Genomic DNA, 11,197 nt, shown 5'->3' with positions numbered 1-11,197 from the left:
TTGCGTCTTTCAAACGTTCAACAGAAGGACTCGACTGTATTTCATTTCAAGAATTCTCATTTTTATGCCTTCCGAGATACTGAGATGGCTCACCTAATTATTGATGAGTTTAAATTGACGGAGATATTAGGTTCATGATTGAAAGTAGCCGGATTTTGTATAAAAACATTTTCCAAAGAGCTGGAGGAATTGGAATAGAACAACATTCAACATTTTTTCTCGGAGACGTAAAACTAAAAACTCGATGAAAAATGCTACAGAGATCGAGTATCACTTGATACTCTGAGGGTTCTCATATCTTTTCGCTCTGATTAACTTTTTTTGAGGGTGGAAAATTGAAGAATAAATCATGAGCCCAAATTATTTTGAATTCCAATACAAAAAAATGCCGCTTCTTCAAAAACTTCCACGATCCGTCCATTCTTAATATCTAATCGAACAAAAATCCCCTAATATTACGAAATATGAATGAAAGAACAAGAACTTCTACTGAATTCAGAATCTGCGTAGAACTTTTTCTCCGTTTAGACTTTGAGTATTCAATACTCCTTGGTTTGGGGGAAATTCCAAATGGAATTAAACTTTTCGAGGTGTGAATCACCTATTCTGTTTTGTTTATTCTCTGACCTTACCTGAATAATGAAAATGCTAAACACCATGTAATTAACCAGGAACCAGGAAGCTGTTTCGGATACACATGCTGAAACAATACTGAGATAATAATTGCGAGAAGTGCTGAATATTTAATTTTACGGTTCACAGATGAATATTTATATACAGGGGTGATACGTATCTAGAGCTTCGGCTATTCATCTGAGAAAATAGCTTTTCTTTTTTCTTTGGTATCATCATCATCATATATATGAACTGCAAAAGAACGAATCGATAAATGTCTTCACAATATTTCAACTTCAGCGTTTCTTAAAGGAAATAAAAAGTAAAAAGAATGAACTGATTCAGCTTCAGATTAATTCCAGCACTAGTTTTTCTCTGATTGGTGACATTTTTTTATGATTTTCCATATATGAAGTGGAAAAAACAATACATTTCTTAAGCTTTCCGTGTTTTTCTTGATGGAAATTCATCTTGATTTTTGAAGGGAAAGAATTTGAATATTTATATTTTCTGTCTTTTCAACATCTGATCTGTTTGGTCCTATGTGTATACTGACCAATCTTCTCAAGTTAGAGAAATATCAGATTTGGAGCACGCAGATTCTTGAAAGAATCCAGAATGATTTGCATGGAGAGATTGATGAATTCCTGTCGTAAAAATGATTCAGATCAACAGTATCAGCGGAAGATCCGCCTGGGATAAAAACTTGTTTAATTCCCTTAATTATTGTTTAGGTAAGTAAACTCGTATAAATCTTGAGAGAAACTTCATCGTTAGTTGGTTATGTTAAATAGGTTGACCGTGGATGCTCCATCTCAGTAGATCCTTAACCGGATAACTGGCTATAAATGAGCCATTCTTCTGTCGTCGAGGTTTAGTGTGATGCGCGATTTTTTTTTGCGTGTGTTTAGTGGACTGCCAGTCGAAATGAGTGGATATTTGTTATTTTTCAGCGTGCTGTTTGTTTCAAAGTGCGGATTTGGATTTATAGCTGGTGCTGGAAGACCTCATATTGTTTTCATAATAGCTGATGATCTTGTGAGTGGCTGGTTTAATTCTTTCAACATTATATATCAACCCTTTCAAAATTTTACGATTGGCAATAGAAATTCGCGATATGAAATACTCAAAAAGCATCATGAAATGAGTATACTTAACACAATTAGTTGATGTGCCAGGAAAAGATTCATTATATACTATACTAACAACAAATCATGCTCAGTGACACGTTGAGACAACAATATCAAATCATTGCTATATATATCTTATGTAGTACATACTATTGGGTCAAAAACTATCGTAACAGTGAGCGCCAAAGGGTTCAAAAGTCTCTTAGAGGGATAAGCACAGAACAATTAGAAAAATATAGCTCACCTCAGACGTTAAAATACACTATTTTGAAGGACTTCAAAGAAACGTATCTCCCAGAAAAATCATTGTAGAGCTGAAAGTGATATATATTCTGAAAAAGCAACTCTTCAACTCTTTAATTCATCTAGTACAAAAAAAGGACTTCGAGGAATATATACTCTTAGCTTCAAGATTTCAGATCAATTCATTTCTGCAACATATTTTTCAAATAACCAATTCCTTTTTCGTTAGATTGAAGCCAAAACTCAACATAGTTAGATTGATCTGATTGGCTGTTAGACCGTTGAAATTTGACGGTTTTTCGAAACCCCAAATGTGGTAACTTTCAACATAAATCTGAGAACTTTAACGATCACCACACTGTACGATTATTTCAATCATTCGTAATCGGTTCGCCATTCTACGTGACGTCGAAAGCAAGCCAAAGCGCGATTCGTCCCACGCAAATAGCTATCATTCCTATTTTCGAAGGGTACGTCTTGGAGAGACCAACTCAATTTGGGTATAATGGGTATTCTAGCCGCGTCACCGGTTTATCCTACGAAATTGCAGCAGAATTCACGGATTATAAGTTTCAATTTGGGCAGATCGTACAACGGCTGTAACCGATGCCGGTTTGGAAGGACATATACGTAATTTATCTAGGCAAATCTAAAAGGTTTTGTCCCAATGTACAACTTCGAATCTGTGCGAATTTAAATTTGAGTACAACATCATTATTTTCAAGCTCTTCGAACCATTCTAACTATTCTACATTAAATTTGGATGGAAAAACGCCCTTGTATTCTGTCTTCTCGTCATTCCTTTTTTATCATCCTTCATCAGGTGTTTTCTTCTACCTGGAGGCCCAGACTAGTACCCTACTCTGCTCGACATCGAATAAATTGTTAATTAAGTAATGGTAAAAGTGTTATGAAGAACAACAACAGGTTTAGCGAGTGTTGTTCGAACATATATGATCGATTTCTTGTAAATTGTCACGAAACTGCAATAATTGATGTCTCAAAACACACATGACAAGTACCATTTTTTCAGGGTTGGAATGACGTTGGTTTTCACGGAGGCAACCAGATTCCTACTCCAAATTTGGACGCTTTAGCATACAACGGTATCATTTTGAACAGCCATTATGTCCAATCGATGGGAACACCATCAAGAGCAGCCTTATTCACTGGAAAATACCCTACAAGACTTGGTAAGTTAGCTTCCAGAAAATTTTCCTCAGCACTATACAGGATGAGTCTTTGACTCATACAAATATTTCAACAGTAGGTTTTTCAGGTCAAAAAATGGTTTTTTTTACCATTTTTTCTGAATCGACACGATTTCAAAGATGCAGGTTGATGAAAAACCATAAAAAATGTTATTTTTAGATGTATCTCACAAAGGGTTTCATCGAATGCGATGAATTTCAGAATATAATTTGTCATTTATTTGATTAATCTTTTTCGAATACAAGATATCACCTACGTCTTCCAGTTTTCTCATTATGACCATTACGTACCATAAAAATACCAAAAATTCAAAGAACCCAACTCTTGAAACTAAGTTGCACGCCATCTAATGAATATTTGAACGTCTTGTAAAATAAAAGTATTCTTTATATTTTCTTGTATAATGCTTCGTTTTCGAGTAATTTGGTGTTTAAAAATAGAAAATATCTGTGATATTATGGGTACTTTGGCTGGATGCAACTCCGTTTAAAGGATCCACAGATGTGTAGTGTCATAGATTAAGCTTGTTATTCTGAAGGGAATTTTGTTCCTCCAGGGGTGGCATAGCTTATTATGAAAATTTAAAATGGCTTTATCTTTTTATCAGGGCCGAACCGGAAAAAATGGTATGGGAAAAAAGTGTTTCTTTTTACCTCAAGAATCTACTGTTAAAATATGTGTACGAGTCAAAGACTCACCTTGTTTACACACGACTGTAATGCAAAGTGCAGGCAAAGGAAAATAGTACGATATTTTCACCATCTTTCAGTGTATAGCCTACCAATTTTTTTTTCCAGGGATGCAAGGACATTCCATCGAGGTGTCTGAAAGAAGGACTCTTCCCGAGGGAAAGATATTGCCGCAATATTTCAAGGTGAGCGCTGCTTTCTATACCTCTTTCCATTTTTTCCAGCTTATGGATTAAATAATTAGCTTAGTAATTAATGTGAGAACCCATTTACAACTGATGAAAGCGGTTTTCCCGCCTGAATTCGTGCGGGAGTGAAAAGGGATCTTTGTAATGCACAATTTCGAGACTGTGCCAGTGTAACACCGCGGAATGCTGGAGATAAAAGATCCAGCTTTGATTCAGTTTAGGTGGAGAGTTTAACCGGATTCGTTTTGACCGTTCATATCCGTACCATTTGCGGTATTGATAAATCAGAACAGGGAAATCATTGGGACACATTGATAAAGCTTACAAACTTCAGAAATAAAAGGCTTCCACTAGATTTGGTGGACATAGACAAGAATTTAGTTGAATTCGATAAGAATCAATAATTGGAAGATTAGATGAATGAAAACGATGTGAATTTTTTGACTGAGACAAACCAGCGAAGTTCCTCAAGAATTCTGCGACAAATTTTCTATCGAAATTTAGATTTTCCATATCGAAAACTCACCCCAAAACGTGGAAAAGTTATGCCGGATAAAAATTAGTCAAATTCAGCCCTAACTCATGTCGGAATTTCCGTGTATTCGATGAAGGATCTTCCAATTGTGCATGGGAACAGAAGTTTCCATGCCTGCCAAGTTTTCCGTAGGTTTAACGAGGAAACACGTATAGGTAACTTTATTTGATTTTCCATTATTCATAGCGTGAGTTGTGATTTAATTTAGGGATAGTCGATCCACCTATGAGCGATCAGAAATAACACAAGAATAATTCTTCATTACCAGTACCAATGAAGTCAGTTTAAGAGCCAGTTAGAGGTTCAAAAGTTTCCAGAGTGAAATTATTCTTCTTGAACTTCGAACGACTGTTTATGACGAATTTTTTCCCTCGAAAATTATCCCTGCTTCTTTCAGGAAATGGGCTATTCGACCTACTTGGTCGGTAAATGGGATCTGGGTTATTCAAGATGGAATGCCACCCCAACACAGAGAGGTTTTGATCATCACTTTGGTTATTTTAATGAATATACCAGCTACTACGATTATCTTTCTACCTGGAAGGTAATTCAATCCACTTCTTTATGCTCCAAGGGTAACATGATTTCTTCCTTATTATTTTTCCCGCATTTTCTTATCCGTTTTGTGTGCACGTGGCACTATGTTGTAATGAAACCCTTTCTTCCAGATTAAAGGTAAGGAATATACAGGTTTCGACCTGAGAAACGACAAGGCCCCTTCTTGGGAAAACGTGGGGAAATACGCCACTGACCTCTTCACGGAATACGCTGTGAGCACCATACAGAACCACGAACCCAGCACGCCACTGTTGATGATGGTCTCTCATCTAGCCGTGCACAGCGGAAACGAGGGAAAACCACTGGAAGCGCCTCAGGAGACCATAAACAAATTTAAACACATTGTGGATTCCAACAGAAGGACGTATGCAGGTAAAATGTCTCTTTTAATGCTTCCATGACGACGATAATTTGACTCATTATCACGATAAAAACGAGAGAGATTTCGATGTTGCGTTTTTCCCTTTTCCACATATCAGGAGAGGAAGTGGAGCTGCCTCGTGATGGAAATTGTTGCTCTCAGATCCTTGAACTCGGTGATTTACTTTTGGAATTCATTCATTCATTGCTGTATCCCGATACCGGGAATTAATCTACAAAAAGACAAAAAAAAACCAGACTTATGATCTCTTTGGGCTAATTGCGACTGTGTGCCCTCCTGTGACTGAAGAGACCCAACCGTGACCTACAGATCCTTCCACACTGCGGGCATCGATAGTCACCGACCAGATCTAGCCGCCGCTGTATTCTTCTCGAGTCTCCATTATAACTGTTGGCCAAAGACCTCCACTGTGATCTATCTAACGCTAGTTGTTCCCAGTTATGGTTGGCATTAACTGATTTTAGGGATTGATGTAGTGTATCCTTAAACCGCTTATACTGGCCTCCTGGTTTCCGAGCTCCCTCTGTGAATTCGCCATGCAGAGCTATTTTGGAGAGTCTTGTGTCTTGCATCCTCAGTTACTTGAGTCTCAATTGTTGTACAACTCGCGCGTTGCAAAACTTCTGCATTCGAAACTTTGTGGAACCATCTGATGTGCATTATCTATCTTAGATGACGTTGTTGCGTTTGTTCAAGCTGTTTAATATGTCGCCTGTAGGGCGTCCAGCTTTCGCTTCCGTAAAGAAGCCTTGGGAGAACGACTGCTTTGTAAACAGCTGTCTTGGTCTTCAGATTGAGGTCGTGATTTTGAAATACTCTGTCTTTTAGCTTCCAGAATGAAAATTTGAGGGCGATTTCATAAGATGCCAAAAGGTTTTCGCATAAAAACATCCCTATTCGATGAAACTCAGGATCTTGGTTATGATCCACTCTTAACACAACACTAAATTTCAATTCTCTGTTTTAGCTATGGTGTCAAAGCTCGACGACAGCGTAGGCCTCATAGTCCAAGCTCTGGCCGCCAAAGGGATGCTCCAGAACTCAGTCGTGGCCTTCATCTCAGACAACGGCGCACCTTCGGTCGGTCACTTCAGGAACTGGGGCTCAAACTACCCCCTGCGAGGCATAAAAGACACCCTCTTCGAGGGAGGCGTCCGTAGCGTCGCCTGCGTCTGGAGCCCTTTACTCGTACAATCCGGAAGGGTGTCCAGAGACCTCATTCACATAACCGACTGGTTACCGACCCTTTTCACTGCCGCAGGGGGAGATTCTTCCCTGCTGGACCTCGACATCGACGGGATAGACCAATGGGCGAGCCTCGTTTACGATCTGCCTTCGGCTAGGAGCGACATCCTTTTGAACATCGACGAGAAGACGAGGAATGCAGCCTTGAGGCTGTCGAATTGGAAGCTGATTGTTGGTGAGTGGATAAATCACCGTTTAGGTAAGGTGGATGAAAGAGTGTTTCTCAAGGAATGGAGTAAGATGATAATATCTATGGACCCTTTCAATGTTCTATGATGTCTATGGAAACTAGTTATTTCTGCCATTTTATGTTTCTTGATCCTTATTCAGTTTATATTGAAAAATTCTTAGTTCTTACTATAGAACCAAACAAAATTCCAATGTCAAAATATTTTATTACTCAACATATTCTCCTCTTAATTGGATACATTTATTACAGCGAACCTGCAACGTCTCTAGACCTTTCAAAAAAAATGTTTCTTCTTGCTCTGCAAACCAGACCTCCACAGCTTTTATTATCTCCTCGATAGAAGAAAATTTGCGATCTTTCAAACATTTTTTCAGTTCAGGAAAGAGATGATAGTCGGATTGAGACAAATCTGGTGAATATGGGGGGTGTTCTAGTAATTCAAACCCTAAATCACGAATTTTTTGCATGGCAACATGAGATTTCTGTGCAGGGGCGTTGTCCTGCAAAAACAAAACACCTTTGGATAGCTTTCCGCGTCTTTACTGTTCATTTTTTTTCCGTAGAGTGGTCAGTAATGTCGAATAGTAATCTCCGGTTATTGTTCTACCCTTACCCAAAAAATCAATCATGATAACTCCATGGCAATCCCAAAAAACTGAAGCAAGAACTTTTCCAGCAGATTTTCGGACACGAAACTTCTTAGGTCTTGGAGAACCAGAGTGTCGCCATTCCATCGATTGTTGCTTTGTTTCTGGATCGTAGAAATGTACCCAAGTCTCATCCATAGTAACAATTCGGTTTAAGAAGTCTACATCGTTTTTAAATCGAGCACAGATCGAACTCGATGCTTCTACCCTTGCACGCTTTTGGTTAACATTCAAACATTTGGGGATCCATTTTGCAGCAATTTTTCTCATGTCTAAATTGACGTGAACTATATGATGAACGCGTTCGTATGAAATATTCATTGCTTCAGATATCCGTTTTAGTCCAATTTGACGGTCTGATAAAATCATGTCATGAACTGCATCGATGTTTTCGGGGACTGACATAAAAACTGGCCTTCTTAATCGGTCATCATCTTCAATTGAAAATTTACCTCTTTTTATGCTTGCAGTCCAATTTTTCACGGTCGCATACGAAGGATATTGATCACCAAGGGTATTAAGCATATCTTCGTAAATCTGCTTACCTCTTACCTAACCCTTTTAAATAAAGGTACTTGATGATGGCTCGATACTCCAATTTTTCGATTTTCACAATTTCGGTGCACATCTTTTTTCTTTTAATTTATTGCGTAACTCTGGTTTACTTTTTTGAGCTCAAACTTCACACTGACACTTCTAACGAGTTATTGTTCGTTGCTATGGTAACGCATTATTTTTTTGATGCATGGAACTAGTCTAGGCTAACTATAGATATCAATACATCCTCGTATATACTTTAACACTGAATTCCTTATATGGCATTATCGCCTCAGGAAGCATCTACTGGGTATGTGTCTAGCAGTGATTCTGTTGGTAAGAGGAGGAAACTCCAGAACACCTGGTGACAAGATACCTGGCAGGAGCCAGGAAGTGAACTCCTTGGAGCTCTCCCAGATACTGGAGGAACACAATTTAACCCAACCTAACCTAAAATCTTCTTTCGAATTCGACTTCTGTGTCCATTTCTTTTTGTCTAGCACAGTTTTCAATTCATGACAGTCGAAAGTTGCAAGATTTCAGAATCCACATCGTTCTCAAAGCTTCAAACAAAAATCGTGGACTCTGAAACTATTTCACTGTCGAGAAATGAATCATTCTCTGTAACATCTCCCCAAGTTTCTGAAAAACGATGCCAGTAATGACCCCAATCATCGAGAAACAGATGTCGTAAGAAGACTAAACTAAAGCTCGTTATGATTTTTCCGCGTCGCACATCAATTCCTAACGCACATTCCCAAGACTGAGTAAATAAATCCACGAGAATATCCTCCGAAGAGATTGAAAAATTGCCCTTTTACTCAGTAGCACGCCCGTCATCAATCAATCTTTGATCCTCTGCCTCATAACGTCCGACGAGTGGAAACAAGATGAAAAATACGATTTTTGTAGATAGGAGATGATTAACGGAATTAACGCTTTGTGCCTCCGATCTCGACGGACATCTCGTACTTTCTGGAAAACTTTGGGGGTGAGATAGGATAAGAGAACTCAAAATTTATTAGGTTCCATACAGAGTCAGTCTTTGACCAGTACAAATATGTTAACAGTAGATTATTGAGGTCAAAAGAAACACTTTTTTCCTATATAATTTTTTCCGAATCGGCTCGGTTCAAAAGGTACAGGCTGTTGAAAAACCATAAAAAAAATTTTTTTTTGTTATATCTCACAAACGGTTCTATCGAATGAAATGAATTTCGGAATATAGTTTTTCATTTATTTGATGAATCTTTCTCGAGCACAAGATATCACCCACGTCTTCTAGTTTTCTCATCATGACCATTACGTACCATAAAAATACCGAAAATTCAAAGAACTCAACTCTTGAAGCTAAGTTGGACGCTTATGGATATTTGAACGTTCTGTAAAATGAAAGTATTCTTCATATTTTCTCGTATAATGCGCCGTTTTCGAGTAATTCGATGTTCAAAAATTAAAAAGTATCTGTGAAATTTGAAAAATTGGGTACTTTTGCTGAATCCAATTCTATTTAAAAGATCCACAGATATTCACAGATTTAGCAAGTTATTCTGAAGGTAATTTTGTTTTTCCAGGGGTGGCACAGCTCATTATGAAACCTTAAATGGCTTATCAGGGCCGAATCAGAAAAAATATTATAAGAAAAAAGTGCTTCTTTTGACCTCAAGAATCTACTGTTGAAATATTCAGTCAGAGACTCACCCTGTATATCATACTAAATGAGGAATACTGGAAATGAGGTTAAATAAAGGAAATTCCTCAATGTCGTTTTTCATCACTGAAGTGTTGGTTTGTGCAATGACTAATAGTCTTTCAGGCTTTCGTTTGAAGTCTGCAGGATTCTCCATTGATGGTGACAATTTTTCGACATTTTCACGGGGGAAATGTTTGTCAGACGCACATAGTTTTCCATTTAAGAAAACCAACAAATCGAGTGGAGTTTACTGGTGCGAACATACGGAGTTGAATTCCCCCTTAAAGAGCTGCGAAACATTTTCGGTTCATCTCTTCGAGAAACTCCCCCGACTGTGAAGGACGATAAAAATATTTATGCAGAGATTCAGTCTCCGAACCTGGCTTGTTATCCACATGCCAGTGGGTCCCGATGCGACGAGCAACTTTCCCGAAATCAGATAACCATTTCCATTTCACAGTAAATTACTATTTGTGGTATTGGAAATTAACCTGCACTTACAAGCCATTCAGCGACAAATTGGAAAATCGACAACGGTATTCGCCCAGCTTTCTCATCTGTGTTAATTAAAATCGCTTTCTGGAGGTCCTCTGGAAAAAGATCGAGAATGCGAAGTTAAATTGATTATCTTATGGGTTCTTATTAGATAATGCCTATCTCCTGTAATTTGTCGGGATGGAGGTCTGGTCGGATTGGAACCTGCTGAACCCATGTGGAAATGGAAAATTGAATGGAGGGCCGGAAAATCTCCTCTTTCACAATGCGTTCCATTCATGCGATCGCATCCTCTGGTTTTCCATTGTGGGAAATGGGATTTTGATTAGGGTGGAGCTTGGTGCAGGCTATTTTGTTTTTCCTCTAGCATTTTCATTATGCGTCAACTAGACGTAGGACATGGAAATCCCATCGAGTATTCGCAACATGCCGGAAATCGGAAATGCAAGATATTTTCTAGGGACTCACGGTTTTTGCATACAGAAGACACTGACGTGTGTTGAGGTGGCTGCAAGTGAAGAGTGAAGAGAGAATTTATCGAATGTGTGGACAACATGTGATAAGGGGGTCTAACCCCTCATCTTTCGAGTCTATTATCTGCCACCAAAATTATCGTAGATCTAAACGTGATACGTATTTTGAGAGGGCAACTCTTTCAGAAATAAATCTGAGAATTTCATCCATTTTGGCACAACCGTTCGGTCTTGAGGAAGTTTTAACTGAACCCAACATTTAAAGAATTTTTCGAAGGTCATTTTTGGAGTCGATTATCTTCTAGGAAATTTATAGAATATCTAAACGTGATACATATCCTGAAAGAGAAACTCTTCTAGTAATA

At 38.3% G+C, this 11,197-nt stretch overlaps 1 protein-coding gene across 2 annotated transcripts in view; it reads left to right on the top strand.

The window, feature by feature from the left end:
* The window catches only part of LOC123309294 (arylsulfatase B-like), a 30,950-nt gene that overhangs the window by 16,020 nt on the left and 3,733 nt on the right, over nt 1-11,197 (top strand). The window contains exons 1-6 of one of the 2 annotated variants that reach the window (XM_044892332.1): nt 1,431-1,653; nt 3,022-3,181; nt 3,998-4,074; nt 5,010-5,156; nt 5,281-5,542; nt 6,520-6,972. In XM_044892332.1, coding sequence (XP_044748267.1) covers nt 1,498-1,653; nt 3,022-3,181; nt 3,998-4,074; nt 5,010-5,156; nt 5,281-5,542; nt 6,520-6,972 — 1,255 coding nt within the window. In that variant the 5' untranslated portion in view covers nt 1,431-1,497. Of the gene's footprint in view, nt 1-1,430; nt 1,654-3,021; nt 3,182-3,997; nt 4,075-5,009; nt 5,157-5,280; nt 5,543-6,519; nt 6,973-11,197 lie in introns of those variants that run through there. The other variant, XM_044892333.1, reaches the window with a different exon arrangement.

Source organism: Coccinella septempunctata, chromosome 3 (genome assembly GCF_907165205.1).
Source record: "Coccinella septempunctata chromosome 3, icCocSept1.1, whole genome shotgun sequence".
Lineage (NCBI taxonomy): Eukaryota > Metazoa > Arthropoda > Insecta > Coleoptera > Coccinellidae > Coccinella > Coccinella septempunctata.
This window is presented reverse-complemented; position numbering and strand designations above follow the sequence as displayed.